General features: G+C 40.9%; 1 protein-coding gene across 1 annotated transcript; it reads left to right on the plus strand.

The window, feature by feature from the left end:
• The first annotated feature begins 872 nt into the window (after nucleotides 1–872).
• LOC120933406 (gastrula zinc finger protein XlCGF7.1-like) lies at nucleotides 873–11,146 on the plus strand. The gene is made up of 2 exons (XM_040346618.1): nucleotides 873–965; nucleotides 9,236–11,146. The coding sequence occupies exon 2, from the start codon at nucleotides 9,304–9,306 to the stop codon at nucleotides 10,255–10,257; it is 954 nt and encodes a 317-aa protein (XP_040202552.1). The 5' UTR covers nucleotides 873–965; nucleotides 9,236–9,303; the 3' UTR covers nucleotides 10,258–11,146.
• The last annotated feature ends 5,115 nt before the right edge of the window (nucleotides 11,147–16,261 follow it).

Below are 16,261 nucleotides of genomic sequence, written 5' to 3' on the forward strand. Positions count from 1 at the left end.
GCCACCACAAGAGTGCGCCAGATTCCAGAAAGAAGCATAGGCCTGCAGAAGGCCGCAAAGCAGCGGCCTCAATTACCGGCCGGCGTGGCCGATGCGAACGCACGGAGACAGGTTACCCCAGCTGTGCCTCCCCAGGCGCCAGGTCGCTAATTCTAGTCGCAATTGCGACCTGGTGCCCGGGTTTGTCGAGCCCTGAACTAATGTAGCTAAATGATTGTTTTATGGATTCAGAATCAGATAAATGTAAACTCTTACCTTTTTTAATTAAGTATATACTTCCAGGTCCTTTTTGTTGCTCTGTATTTTCTTCCAATGCTTTTGAGGCCTAGTGAAGAGGACAGAACAAACCAAACACACCCACTAACATGCAAAAGCAAAACTGAAACCTTTTTCTTGTTACAATAGCAGCACAGCACCTCCTAAAGGAAAAATGCATACTGTTCTTGCATTGGAGGGTTCAGTTTGTTACCTAGGACTTGCTTGTCCTCACTCATAAATTAGAATAATCTGATATACATTTTTTTTTTTAGAAATGATTTGGAAAATTTTTGAAGACCCTGTCTTAAAATATTTTATTCATCATGTTAAAATAAAATATTCCAAATTTTTTTTGCTTTTTAAAATTTTTAAAATTTTTTGAAAAAAAAAAAAAAAAAAAGCCTTCAGAAAAAAAAACAGATTTTTTTCCGAATTTTTCAGTTTTTTTCCGAGCCTTCATATCTCTAATTTAGAGAGAAGTTCTTTGACAAATGAGCAAAGATTTGCTCTGCTTCATTTATTCTAATGGGTAGGACGATCACCACCCTATAAAACACTCCTCTCTAATGATTTATACACCTGGTCGAGATGGGTGGATACCTTTACACAGCTCCTTATAAATAGGTTACGTCCAAACACTTTTTAGCTGCACAGTCAGGCTCACAGTATGCTCTGCACCAGCTACGCTGATACTACTATAGAAAGAGGTGAGTGCTCTTGGGTTCATTTCTTTTGCTGATGTTTTTTCTTTTTCATTTTGCTAACTTTACAAACCCAGAGGAATGTTATCTTTGCTCATTTGTTAAGAAACTCTCTAGATTACTATACAAACAGCAGGATACTGATACACAGCATAGCAGCGAATAAACCATATACTTTCCATTACTCGTTACTTATAGGTAGTTGTGTATTCACTTTTCACCCATGATCCGATAGAGTGTGTGTGTGTGTGTGTGTGTATATATGATTGGTATCCCATCTCATGGTAATCTCTGCGATTTTTGGTGCGTTTTCCAGCCAAGGTTAAGCTGCAAGGCTCCTCAGCATGTACTACTTTTCACACAAAGGACTCTTAGGAATTCCATCACCCTTGGTGAATGTGAGACCCATTATTGCAGACTCATGCCGCGTACACACGACTGTTTTTAATGTCATGTAATAAACAAAGTTTTTCTTGACGTGATTCTTGTCAAGCCTGACTTGCATACCCACGATCGTGGGGAAAAAAAATTGTGCGGTGACGTACAACACGTACGACGGCTCTATAAAGGGGAAGTTCCATTCGAATGGCGCCGCCCTTTGGGCTGATTATGCAAATTTCCCTTCTCATAACTTGCTTCTGAGCATGCACGTTTTTTTCCCCGTTGTTAAAGCCTACACACGATGTTTTTCACAACGTGAAAAACGCAGAGAAAAAATAAAGCAGGTTCTAAATTTTTAATGGTCATTTTTCTCGTTGAGAAAAGTGCTCTGGAGCCTGCACACAATCGTTTTTAATGACCAATTTAAAAAATTGGATTTTTCTCATCATGAAAAAAATGGTCGTGTGTGTACGCGGCATAACTCGTGGTTTCCGTAAACAAACAATAAGACAAGTGGAGGCGCAACAACTCTGGAGTCCTACATTTCGGCTCTCCCCGTTCTTCAGCTCCGGGGACCGATCGCGGGACTCCAGCGGCGATCTGGTCCGCGAGTCCCGCAGCTTCGGACCGGGTCGCGGGAGTGCGCCTGTGACCCACGGCTGGGTACTAGTACAGGACGTACCTGTACGTGCTTGTGCCATTCTGCCGACGTATATGTGCAGGAGGCGGTCCTTAAGTGGTTAAAACTTTTGTAAAAAAACTACTGCACCCAGAGGTGCCTCTCTCCTTGTGTGTTCACTTGCACCAGAACACAGTGATTATTGCTAGCGGCTATAACGGTCTCTAACAATAATTGCATATAAACCCTGGCAGGCTGGTTGAACACAAGTTAATTGATCATTCAATTTGGGTACATTCAGCCTGCCCATACATTTTTTGAACCATCTATGGTGGGCTTAAAGCCACATTATGTTGAAGTGGTGGTGAATTGTATTTAAGAGGAGGCAGAGATCAGGAGAAAAAGGTGCTGCAGAGGCATTACTATACTACACCATTCCAGGTATCTATTACGATCTTCCTTTTACAAAATAGTGCCTACTCAACAGAAGTAGGGCGCTAAATATGCAAGACAAATTCCTGGCCAATGCCCTTCGGACAAAAGTCCTACGCTTTATCTGCAAAAAATCTGATCGTGTGTACGAGGCTTTAGATACACAATACAATAAGGCTGGGTTCACATTACTACACTACTTTCATCCTACTTTGCTCTGCTACATTGGTCCTACTTTTATCCTACATTGGTCCTACATCCATCCTACTTTCATGAACAGGATACTACTTTGGTCCGACTTCAATGATATTCAATGGGTTGAAGTAGGATCAATGTAGGACCAAAAGTAGTACAGGGAGCATTTTCAAAGTCGGACCGACTTGTGTAGGACCAGTTAAGACGGCTCTCATAGGGAAACATTGATTTCACACGTCATGCTACATGAGGCTCCCAATGTAGGACCGTTTGTAGGACAAGTGTGAACCCAGCCTTAAGCAGCCTTTCTCAACCAGTGTGTCGTCAGAGGTTCTCAGGTGTGTCGCGGGGTCAGTGGAGAGAAGGCTGTCAGATGAGCCTGCTCTCCTGCCGAACTGTGAGAAGCTCTGTCAGCTTCAAAAGTGAAAGTAAAGTGCAGAGGAGTGTGCTGTGCTCTCTGCTTCCCCCTAGAGTGCTGTACCTGGCTGAAAAGGAATCTGGAAAGGTACTGAGCTAGAAGCTAGATTCATTTTAAAATGGCTTTATACGTGTGTGTGCGTGTGAGTGTCTGTCTGTATGTGTGTGTGTGTGAGCATGTGTATGTTGTTTTTAATCCTGACCCCCCCCCCCCATTGCTGTACCATCATAATGGTTTTTGTAGGGCTTGTTTGATAGCAGCAAGGACTGCTGCTCCTCTGAAAAGCAATTCATGCACAGATTGCTTTTCAGAGGCATTTGACAGGCGGTAAAGAGGCATTACGTTGCCTCTTTACCACCTGTTTTAAGCCTGTAAATGCAGCATCACTACATCGCAACTGTGAAATGCACACAGTTGCGGGGTAATTGCAGTGCAGCCCCATTCACCCTGGGTATACCTCCAGTTGCAGACACAGCATGTGAACACCCTCAGCTGCTGCCTTTGCAGCTAAAGGTGGAGAAGTTGGAGGTGGTAAAAACAGCTCAACCATGTGGTTTTACCGCCCCTATGACATGTGAACAAGCCCTTGGTTCACATCTGTGTAGCTGCATGTAGGGCAGCCCATTCATTTCAATGGGCTTCTGTACCCACAAAAATGCAGGGAAACAAGTCCCCAACTTTTTTTTTTTTAATTGTACTGCAGCAAAAGCACCCCACATTTTCCAATGTGTGGGGGTACCATTAAGAATTAATAGTACCCCCTAAAGAGCAGAGCATGTGTCTGTGTGTCAGGAATGAGCGCGATTTTGCGCGTGTTATGCGACACACCGTAATGTGAACAAAGCCTTGGACTGGGGTGCCTCAAGACTGAAAATACTTTTTAAGGGTGCCCCGACTGGAAAAAGGTTGAGAAACACTGCACTAAACAAGTGTTTAATAGCTAGACAACATATGTTTTTAAAAAGTCAGCAATAGCCTCTGCCTTTCAATATAAAGATCCCTAGGTATCATAAAGCCTACATCTCATCCATGCTTTATATCAGGCCATTTAATTGAGGATTAATTTCAGTCTTTTGCCAATCTACATATTACTGGTTATTTAAAAAAGACATGTATATGTTGTGCAGCAATGTACAGAGAAAAAACAAGCACTTATTGTGTGTCATTCAATGCATAATGTCCCAGTGGTGAAAGCTCCATTCAGACCCAGACTGAGACGGGAGCATAAAGTTTATGTATAACGAGAAGAGAGGGGGGAGGTATAGTGGTGCTTGGAGAGAGACGGATAGGTAGAAAACATATAGGTAAAGGTGATTATGATAATAAAATCCAGTGGTTGGGGGTAGCTTGGACCCTGGAAAGTTCAGTTCAGGCTTGAATGGGTTTTGAACAAGTTCAATGGGTTAAAGATGTATATAGTGCTCTAGAGGTGCAGCCAGCTGTGAAAGAGGAAGTGTGTGTGTGTGTGTGTGTGTGTGTGTGTGTGTGTGTGTGTGTATGTATGTATATGTATGTGTATATATATATATATATATATATATATATATATATATATATATATATATATATATATATATATATATATATATATATATATATATATATATATATACACATACACATACACATACACCGTATTTATCGGGGTATAGCGCTAAGTTGCCCCAATTCCTGTGGAAAAAGGATTTTTTTTTGTACTTACAGTATTGGTGTCTTGCGCAGCCTCGTCGGGTCCGGCGTCCGTCTGCGGCTTTTCGGTGTCCTCTTCGTCGGGTCCGGCGTCCTTCTGCGGCGTCCTCGCCGCTTGTTTCCCGCGTCGAGTTTGAATACTGCGCCGACATATACCGAGCGCAGTACACTCGTGTATCGTCGGGCAGGCTCGGCAACTCTCGCTGACGTCCTGTACGTCCACGCGAGAGGAGCCGGGACTGGCCGATGATACACGAGTGTACTGCGCTCGGTATATGCCGGCGCAGTATTCAAACTCGGCACGGGAAAGCGGGTATCGGTGTATACCGCGCACCCACGATTTTGCCCTGATTTTCAGGGCAAAAAAGTGCGCGGTATACGCCGATAAATACATGTATGTGTGTGTGTGTGTGTGTGTGTGTGTGTGTGTGTGTGTGTATATATATATATATATATATATATATATATATCTATCAAAATATTTGTGTTCGATTAATGCTGATATGAAGGCACAGCAAAGGAGCCCTTCAGATGGATTTCAGATTTCCACAGTATATAATTTTTTTATTTTTTTAAGCTATGTACAGGGAAAACTATTAGCACGATTTTGCTAAATACCACAAAGTGTCTGTTGACACAAATGTCAATATTGATGGAAATGGCCATCTCATTTGGTATCGAGTGAGTTCTCTTTCAGTTTGAAGATGTGGTTCTTTTCTGTTCTATCCCTCCCAGTATTGATACGTTAATGACTGGGATGGTAAAAACAAATGCCAAACTGGCACTAAGGTTTTTGAAAACCTATCTTTTGTTACGTAGATTAAAACCATTAGCAAATCCAAAGACACCTTATGTTGGTGAGTGATGGTTACTTGTATTTATGTAAGGCAGAGCTCAATCAGTAACAATTACAAGCAGGTCAGGAGAACAAGGTGCTGCTGAGACATCTCTATACTACACCATTAAAAAGGTTTGTGTGTGTACATTTGTGTTGGAATTTTTTTTTTCTTGGTCAAATGTATTAGTCTGGAGGTTTTAATTTTTTTATATATAAATATATATTATATTTTTTATCACTCTTAAATTGACTAACATTTGTGGTTGTTTTTGTTGACGTTTTTAATTGTTATGTTGAATTTTAAACTTTGTTAAAAATTCATTGTCCGATTTTGTTGCCGACACTCTTTAAACAAATGGGTAATTATTACAATAATTGGGCAATAATCAGGCTAATGTAACATAATGCCATGTTCGTGGGTAAAAAATAAATAAAAATTTGTGGCGCAAGAACAAGTTAAAAGAACACTAAAGGTTCGTTTTTTATTAGATCAATTGATTGCTGTAAGCAAGAGCATTTAAATAATCGCTTACCTCGTTTTTTCATTTTGTCCTCAAATACAGTAATCCAGGTTTGAAAATACCATTTCCTGTCTCTCCTCTTCTTGCTTTCTACCAGCATCTGAGCCGTTTTGCATGGTGGACAGCAGAATGTGCTTACCCCCTCCTTATGACTACAGCCCTGCGTGAAGATGCTCTCTTATCCCTCACAGGCATGGAGGCTAAGCCTAATGGGAACTGTAGTTCCCATTAGGCCATGATGTAGCAAGAATGAATGCGCACCGCAAACCAGGAAGTCAGTGAGAATAACAATTCAGGAGTGCTGGAGGTGAATAAAACAGCTCAATTTCAACAGGTATCAAACTAGTTATAATTCAAAACATTACTTTTTACTTTATCAGCTACTGTCAGATTTTAATTTAAGAGGAAAATATTTTTGTCTTTACAACCCCTTTAAGGTTGGAAAGTTCCTTCCAAGCCACCAGGAGCCATTTTAAGCCCATTGCATTCTTAAAAGATAACTCCAAAGTCAACAAAACTTTACCCTTCCTATTGACATCAATGCATTTTACCAAATAGAGATATGTTAAATTTTTCCAATGACGGAACAAAATTTTAATTTAGTCTCTGAATCAGTGACTTTGGTTTTAAAGGTTGATTTTGTAGCACATGGATAAGTGGATCTGAATTCTTATTTCAATCCGTTAATATCAAGACTCTTTGTAAAAACTTTTTATCTCCTACTGTGAAAGTCACAAGAGTAATTAAGTTAAAGGTGGAGAACCTGAATTCTTATATTTTTGGTTGGTGAGGGATGGGTACTCGTATTTAAAGCGGGGGTTCACCCTAAAAACAAATTTCTAACATTACATCCAGCTCACTACTGACATTGTCAGTATGCAGATTTTTTTTTTTTTTGCTGTACATACCTTGTAAAGCTATTTTCTTAGCCGGTTTCGGGTAGTGAATCCTGCGGGAGTGGGCGTTCAGATGCCGCAGTTAGTGATTGACATGATGACAAACACTACCCCCCCCCGTCGCATAAGGAGCGTCACGAGTTGCCGAAAGAAGCCGAACGTCGGTGCGCAGGCGCCGTATAGCGCCAACTCGACGTTCGGCTTCTTTCGGCAACTCGTGACGCTCCTTATGCGACCGGGGGGGTAGTGTTTGTCATCATGTCAATCACTAACTGCAGCATAGGAACTCCCACTCCCGTGGGATTCACTACCCGGAAGCCGGCTAAGAAAATAGCTTTACAAGGTATGTACAGCGAAAAAAAATAAAATCTACATACTGACAATGTCAGTAGTGAGCTGGATGTAATGTTAGAAATTTGTTTTTAGGGTGAACCCCTGCTTTAAAGATGAGGCAGAGCTCAATCATTTACAAGAATTACAAGCAAGTCGGGAGAAAAAGGTGATGTTGAGACAACTCTATACTACAACATAAAAGTCATACATACATTTTGACTGTACATTTGTGTTAACATTTTAATTTTTTTTTCTTGGTAAAATGTATTAAAGCTTGGATGTTTTATTCATTTTTTTCACATTTTATCAATTTTATATTGACTTCAACATTTGTGGTTTACTTTTACTGATGATTAATTGTTTTCTACGTTGAATTTTAAACTTTGTTCAAAATCCACATTGATTTTGTTGCTGGCATTCTAGCATCAAATGAGTAATTACTACAATAATCAGGTTAACCACTTACCCCCCGGACCATATTGCTGCCCAAAGACCAGAGTACTTTTTGCGATTCGGGACTGCGTCGCTTTAACAGACAATTGCGCGGTCGTGCGACGTGGCTCCCAAACAAAATTGGCCTTCTTTTTTTTCCCACAAATAGAGCTTTCTTTTGGTGGTATTTGATCACCTCTGCGTTTTTGATTTTTTGCGCTATAAACAAAAATAGAACGACAATTTTGAAAAAAATTAATATTTTTTACTTTTTGCTGTAATAAATATCCCCCAAAAATATATAAAAAAACATTTTTTTTCCTCAGTTTAGGCCGATACGTATTCTTCTACATATTTTTCATAAAAAAAAAATCGCAATAAGCGTTTATTGATTGGTTTGCGCAAAAGTTATAGCGTTTACAAAATAGGGGGTATTTTTATGGCATTTTTATTAATATTTTTTTTTACTAGTAATGGCGGCGATCAGCGATTTTTTTTTTTCGGTATTGCGACATTATGGCGGACACTTCGGACATTTTTGACACATTTTTGGGACCATTGGCATTTTTATAGCGATCAGTGCTATAAAAATGCATTAGATTACTATAAAAATGCCACTGGCAGTGAAGGGGTTAACACTAGGGGGCTGGGAAGGGGTTAAGTATGCCTGGGTGTGTTCTTACTGTGGGGGGGGGGTGGCCTCACTAGGGGAAACACTGATCTTCTGTTCATACATTGTATGAACAGAAAATCAGCATTTCCCCTGCTGACAGGAACGAGAGCTGTGTGTTTACACACACAGCTCCCGTTCCCTGCTCTGTACCGAGCGATCGCGTGTGCCCGGCGGCGATCGCGCCCGCCGGGCACACGCACGGGAGTCGGGGGCGAGCGCGCGCGCCTCCGGCGGCGCGCGTGCGCCCCTAGTGGCGGCTAAAAGGCAGGACGTCCATTTACGTGGTCTCGCCTAGGAGAGCCACCTTGTGGACGTAATATGACGGTGCGGCGACGGCAAGTGGTTAATATAACATAATGCCATGTTCTTGGCTAAAAAAAAAAAAATTATTTTGTGGTACAAGTCAAGGTTGGAAAGTTCTTGCCAAACATTTATAAGAAATTTTAAGCCACTGAATTCTTAAAATATAATTGCAAAAAATCAATGTAACTTTACCTTTCCTATTTATACCAATGCATTTTATCAAAATAGGTAACCTTTTGTTAGATTTTACAGATGATAGAACAAAACTCTCAGTCTCATCTGTGAAAGTTACTAGGGATTTTGGTTTGACAAGTAGGTTTTGTGATAGATAAGATCTGAATGTATTGTCTAGTGGTTATGAAGGTCTAATGTTTCATCACTAGTCCTTACTACATGAAAACAGTTGTATGTCACCATATTGGGGGGGGGGGAACATTGGATGGGGAAAATGTAGTATTAAAAATGCATATGTCTATACATTGTAAGAATCTTAATCCGTTAATATCAAGACTCCGTATAAACATTTTATCGTTATTTCCCATGTAGGTGAATTAACAAGTTGACATCCATCTCCTGCTGAGAAACAGAATTTCCTGCTGTGAACACAGATTTTTATGAAAACAATGAGTCAAGTAAGAGAGAGGCCATATCAGTGCTCTGAGTGCCGGAAATGTTTTACGTTGAGATCAAGCCTCAGAGATCACAAGAGAATTCACACTGGGGAGAAACCATTTAAATGTTCAGAATGTGACAAGTGCTTTTCACAAAAGATTGCTCTTACTCAGCACAAGAAGATTCACACAGGAGAAAAACCATTTTCCTGCTCTGAATGTTTTCTGTCTTTTTCAAGAAAGAAAACGCTAATCGTTCATCAGAGAATTCACACCGGAGAGAAACCTTTTAAATGTTTACAATGTGACAAAAGCTTCTCTCATAAACTTAGTCTTGTTGCACACCAGAATACTCACACAGGAGAGAAGCCATTTAAATGTTCGGAATGTGACAAATGCTTCTTACGAAAATCTAATCTTACGCAGCACCATAAGATTCACACAGGTGAAAAGCCATTTAAATGTTCAGAATGTAACCAATGCTTCTCACAAAAGCAACATCTTGTTAAACACCAAAAGATTGGTTTAGGGGAAAATATGCTTAAATGTTTCACTCGCAGCTTCAGTCTTGATAAAGATCAGAAGAATAACAAAGATGAAAAGTCATTTAGATGTTTAGAATGTGACAAGTGCTTCTCAGAAAAGGCTAATCTTATTCGACACCAAAGAATTCACACAGGAGAGAAGCCATTTAGATGTTGTGTGTGTGACAAGAGTTTCTCTAATAAGACAAATCTTGAACATCACCAAATGATCCACACCGGAGAGAAGCCATATGCATGCCCTCAATGTGACATGAGCTTCTCACAAAAGTCTAATCTTACTCGACATCAGAGGGTCCACACAGGAGAAAAGCCATATAAATGTTCAGATTGCGACAAGTGTTTTTCAAACAAGGCAAATCTTATGGAACACCAAAGGTCAATACACAAAATGGAAGGTATTTTTGTGTTCTGAATGTGATATATGATCAAAAGGAACACATGAAAAATAAGAATATTTGTGATATGCGAAAAAGAGTCTATTTGCAATGCAGTTAAAAAGTTACCCCCACTTTGGTGAAAAGCCGATTAGATGTTTAAATTGTGACAAATGCTTCTTAAAAATTGGACATCGTATTTGACACTGGAGAATTCACACAGGTGTGTAAAAGTTTTCTGAAGATTTTGACTGAATTTTCTCGTACAAGGCAGAATTTAAGAAATTTCAATATTTATTAAAGTGATAACTTGACGTGCAAGCTAACTTGGATCCAACATCAAAAACTTTGCCAATAAATAAAGCCATTTCAAAATGAGGATTTTTTCCAAGTAGTTTATAAAATATCCCCACCTGGACCTACATCACAATTCATGAGAGCATCATAAAATAATTACAATGGCTTAATACATTTTTTTTTTTTAGAGAAGTTCAGTTGTAAAGATGTACACAGATATGATTCAATTGTGTGGGCGTACCTAGAAACAAAGACTTGGAGAAGTCCATTAAATCTGCCCTTGTGTTTTTTTGTTTTTTTTTACCTGAATGGGTACAAAATAAACTGTGTACTTATAGAAATCATTAACGCTTTGGTTTCAATTAATATAAAATGAATGATCTCAAACCATGTATAAAAAGTTAGAATTTTGATCTATGTAATTTAAGTAGGACCAAATATGTTGGCTCCTTCCTACTATATTCCAAATTAAAAGATACAACTTGGCAAAAGTCCAGCTTTACATGGTTAGTCACAACAATGACACGTTACATATGTAGCTCCTGGCTTCTTAAATTTCTTGTATAGTCCAACAGTGAAACATATTCTCTATTTGGACTCTATTCATGCCTATATGGGAATTTTAGGTGCCCCTTAGGCCACGTACACACGGGCAAACATGTACGATGAAACCGGTCCGCCGGACCGTTTTCACCGTACATGTCTGCCCGGGGATTTCTGTACGATGGCTGTACTAACCATCGTACAGAAATCCGCGCGTAAACAATACGCGGGGCATGTCCGGGACGACGTGGGCGGGGCTGCCAGTTAAATGCTTCCACGCATGCGTCAAAGTCATTCGATGCATGCGAGGGATGGCGGGCGCTCGGACATGTACGGTAGGTCTGTACAGACGACCGAACATGTCCGAGCGGGCAGGATTCCAGCGGACTGTTTTAAAACAAGTCCAGAAATATTTGTCCGCTGGGAAAAGGCCCGGCGGGCAAATGTTTGCTGGAATCCTGCACGCTCGGGCCTACACACGACCGAACATGTCTGCTGAAACTGGTCCGCAGACCAGTTTCAGCAGACATGTTCGGTCGTCTGTACGGCCCATTACCCTTCACCTTTTTTGTATTCCAGGGTTTCCCATTGTAATCTCCATTATATACATCAAACAACACACTATCTGTTAAATGGAAACCCTATGCCAAATGCACAGGTTTGTAGGCACAGAACAAAATACAGATTTATTTTTATTTTTTTAGCAAAGCTTCTGAGCAGTTAAGGAAATGTCAGGGTGTTTAACTCTTAAGAATGAAATATCAGTTTTTAAAGGTAATTTTTTTTCTCTCCCCTTAAATAGCTTCCTTTACCTTAGTGTAGTCCTCCTTCACTTACCTCCTTCAATTTTGCTTCTAAATGTCCTTATTTCTTCTGAGAAATCCTCACTTCCTGTTCTTCTGTCTGTAACTACACACAGTAATGCAAGGCTTTCTCCCTGGTGTGAAAAGCCTATTGAGGGGGTAAGCAGGCAATTTAGGACACACTCTACTTTGCAGATAGAGAAAGGAGTTGTGTGTTAGTGGGTGTCCTGACACTCCTGCTTCCCCCCCCCAAGAGGCTTTCTCCACACCAGGGAGAACGCCTCGCATTACTGTGTGTAGTTACAGACCGAAGAACAGGAAGTGAGGATTTCTCAGAAGAAATAAGGACATTTAAAAGAAAAATTGAAGGATGAGGTAAGTGAAGGAGGACTGCACTAAGGTAAAGGAAGCTATTTAGGGAAAACATTTTTACCTTTACAACCCCTTTAAGCTGAACCTTGACCACAAAAATTTTAATATATTCCTCACTAGATACAAAAACAAACATTTGTGTGCATCAAATTCCCTTGAAAGCCCAGTTTTTACCTCATAAAAGTAGTGGCATCACTGTGTGTACATAGTTTGTGCTGAGCAAAAGTGTGGACAAAACCTAGCAGATCCACCTACTAAAGAAGGGGACCAGTCACCCTGATCCTTGCTTTGTGCACGAATACGCAATCATGTTGGAACAGGAAGGGGCCATCCTCAAACTGAAATTGTCCAACATGTCTTGGTATGCCGATGCCTTGAGTGTTCCCTTCACTGCAACTAAGGGGGCCAAGCCCAGCCTCTGAAAAACAACCCAATACCATAACCCCCCCTCTATCAAATGATTTAGATAAGTGCACAAAAGCAAGGTCCATAAAAGACATGGATGAGTGAGTTTGGCATGGAGGAACTTGATTTGCTGCACGAAGTTCTGACCTCAACCCGATAGAACACCTTTATGGTGCATTAGAGTAGAGACTGAGCCAGCTCTTCTCATCCACGTGTACATATTCGCCAGCACACCATGGATAATCGTCCAAAGGTTTCTTTATTGTAGAGAGATCACATCACAGAGATAAGTGCAACATTTTGAGGCCATGCAGGACCCCATGCGTCAGGCGTGTCAAGGCCTTCTCGTCCAACATCAGTGTTTTGACCTCACAAATGCGCTTCTGGAAAAATGATCAAACATTTCCATAGACACACTCCTAAACCTTGTGGACAGCCTTCCCAGAAGAGTTGAAGCTGTTATAGCTGCAAAGGGTGGGCCAACTCAATAATTAACCCTATGGACAAAGATTGGGACACCATTAAAGTTCACATGCGCGTAAAGGCAGGCAACCCAATACTTTTGACAATATAGTGTATCCTGAATTAGGGCAAAAAAAAATAAAAGAGAAAGATCACCATATCTAGGACCATGCTGCATTTAACCAGCCAAAGTGTAAAATTCCAAAAGCAGTCTAGATTTAAAAAAAAAAAAAAGTGTCAAATGCCCCTCAAGAATGCGGGTGAGGTTGCGGGCATGTCGGGCAGCTTGGTTGGAGAGCGGGCGGAAGGCTCGACGGGCGGGTGAGCAGCTGGGCGCGTGTGCTGATGGCTGGCCAATCAGGGAGTTGGCCTGCATTGCAATTCTGCCCTCACTGATGACACCTTTCTGCTGCCTGACTCTGGGACACAGCAAGAGACCACCTTAGCAGGAAAGTGACACAGCAATTGACAATCCGCAATGTGTGGCAGGCAACATGGCAAGTGACAATCCGCAACGCGTGTCAGGTTGACGTGGCAACAAAATATGTAAAGCTTGGCTCTTTCCTTGGTCTTGTTTTATCTCATATGTTGCCTTCCAATGCTACTTGCTGCAATGGTCAGTTATAGGTGGGGATAGTGGACACCATTTTCTTGTTGTAATATTACTGTTATATTGGTCAGGCAACACACTGACACCTTTGCAGCCATTGTGTGATTTGCTGGGTGTTCAGTGTGCCCCCGTGCCTTTAAGAAGGGGTGGACTCCTTTCAGTCCACCTATCCATCAGAATGCATGTGCTACCATTGTGGAGTCGCTCATAAGCTAGTGATAGGACCACAGATACCAGGGTGCCGCGACGAGGCTCTGTGGCTTATGCATGTATTTGCTAATGTGTGCAGACTAAACTCCTGTTTTAGCGCATACTGTTAGATAAGTTGATTTGGTTGCCAGTGAGTAAAGCTTGGATCTTTCCTTGGTTCTAGTAGATCTCTCTCTGTGATCCAGCAAAATAGCCAGACAACCAGAATTGTTGGAAGGAGAATTGTGTTGTAAAGGTTACCATACTGTATAAAGCCTAATTTTCATCCAAGCATGACAAACTCCTCATCACTTCCGGTTTCATAGACTTCTGTTCCTCCCTCATCTCTAAGGTCAGCTGACAAATACCGGATTCAATCCCAGTCTTCCTGGTGGAATAGATCCTTTTCAAATTGCAAAAGCTGACATTTCTGGTTTTCTTTTAAAAACAGCCGGATGGAAGCTGCAATTTCCCTTTTTGGTAAGGTTGTACTCACAAAGAACTAAAATTTTAAACCAACATCTTCCTGCGAATAAAATTGTTTTACCATCTCTAATCTATCATCTTCCCAGCCTACAGTGGTGGAAGACTGGCTTAAATATTAGAGTGCAGGTCAAGAAGAAGCTTGAAGAAAAAAAAAAATACACAAATTCTCATTGCAAAATCTTATACATTCATTATTTGACTTGCTAGAATGGCAAAATGATTCTTACTCTAAATGGTCTAAGGGGGTTATTAGTGAAGTACTCCAAAGTTCAGTGTTGGGACCCTTACTTTTTAATATCTTTATAAATGATATTGGGTCTGGGATTAAAAGTACCATTTCAGTCTTTGCAGATGACACCAAGCTATGCAGTGGAATAATGTCCTTACAGGATGTCTCCAATTTACAAGCCGACCTCAATTGCTCTGTCTAATTGGGCAACCAAGTGGCAAATGAGGTTTAATGTTGACAAATGTAAAGTTATGCATTTGGGGGCCAAGAATATGCATGCGTCATACATACTAGGGGGAGTACAACTGGGGGGATCTGTAGTGAAGAAGGATCTGGGGATTTTGGTAGATCATGAGCTTAAAAGGGGTTGTAAAGGTTTACATTATTTTTAAAATATAAATAAAAATGCAAGGGTTTTGCACAGAGCAACCCCGCTCACCCTCTTCTGGGGTCCCCCGTTGGCGCCCCTGGGTCCATCCCTTCATTGGGTGTCCCCATAAAGAGCTGCTTTTCATGGGGGTGGGTGCACTCCAGAGTCCCACTGCTATGTCCATTGATACAGACAGCGGGACTCGGTCCCACCCCCAGCTCCCGTGTCACTAGATTTGACATCATCGGGATCCAATGGATCCTACTGATATCAATCTATCCAGTGAGGACCCGAGACAGCGACTGGAACTGCTGGGCTTGTGCACGTTGCTGGAACGGATAGCTCAGGTAATAAAAGGGGGGGCTCTGGGGTCAGCATAGAAGGTTTGTCACCTTAATGCATTAGGGTGATAAAACATGAGACTTTACAACTTTAATAATAGCATGCAATGCCAAGCTGCAAATTCCAAAGCGAGCAAAGTTTTTTTTGTAATAAGAGGTATGGACTCCAGAGAGAGAAATATACAGTATATCATTTTGCCCCCCTGTACAAATCATTAGTAAGACCTCATCTGGAATATGCAGTTCAGTTTTGGACACCAGTTCTTAAAAAGGATGTTGGGGAACTGGAGAAAATTGCAGAAAAGTGCAAATGATAAGAGAAATAGAAAGCTGTATCTATTCAGCAAAATAAAAAAAGTTAACTCGGCTTTTAAAATGTTTGGTCTAAGTTAAAGAGGAACTTCAGTCTGCTCACATAATTTGTAATAAAAACATCTTTGCCATTCTGAAGCTTCCCTCCAACCACTTTGCATATTATTTTATATATACTGCGATTCTGTACTTACCAAATATGCTGCAGAAATCTCCCTCCACTAGTCTAGCTGCATCCATTTTAACTGTGGGCAGCTGAAGCTTCTGCCTGTTCACTTCCTGGATTTACACAGAGGTACACCTCCAGCGCTGCAACTCTCATTGGCCCCCATATGACTCCCTCCCTTCCTGGCAAACGCTCACGAGTCAAAGAGCTGTGTATGATGTCCTAAGCCAATGACCAGACAAGAAACATGAAGTGGGCTGTTTAAGATGATTACTGAGAGAAACAAATGCTTTACTATCCAAAGTTAAAACAACAAGGGCAGAATATTTCATAGATGTAAAAATGAAAATATGACAGAATTTCCACTTTAAAGTAAGTGGATAATAATTCACACCCTTATACCAACATTAAAAACCACATGATGGAAACCAAAGCGAGAGTGATTTTTATATTTACA

This window comes from Rana temporaria, chromosome 3, assembly GCF_905171775.1.
Source record: "Rana temporaria chromosome 3, aRanTem1.1, whole genome shotgun sequence".
NCBI classification, from domain to species: Eukaryota; Metazoa; Chordata; class Amphibia; order Anura; family Ranidae; genus Rana; species Rana temporaria.

Excerpts from the sequence above, each read along its gene's own strand:
- LOC120933406 (XM_040346618.1), top strand. The coding sequence starts at position 9,304 with ATGAAAACAATGAGTCAAGTAAGAGAGAGGCCATATCAGTGCTCTGAG.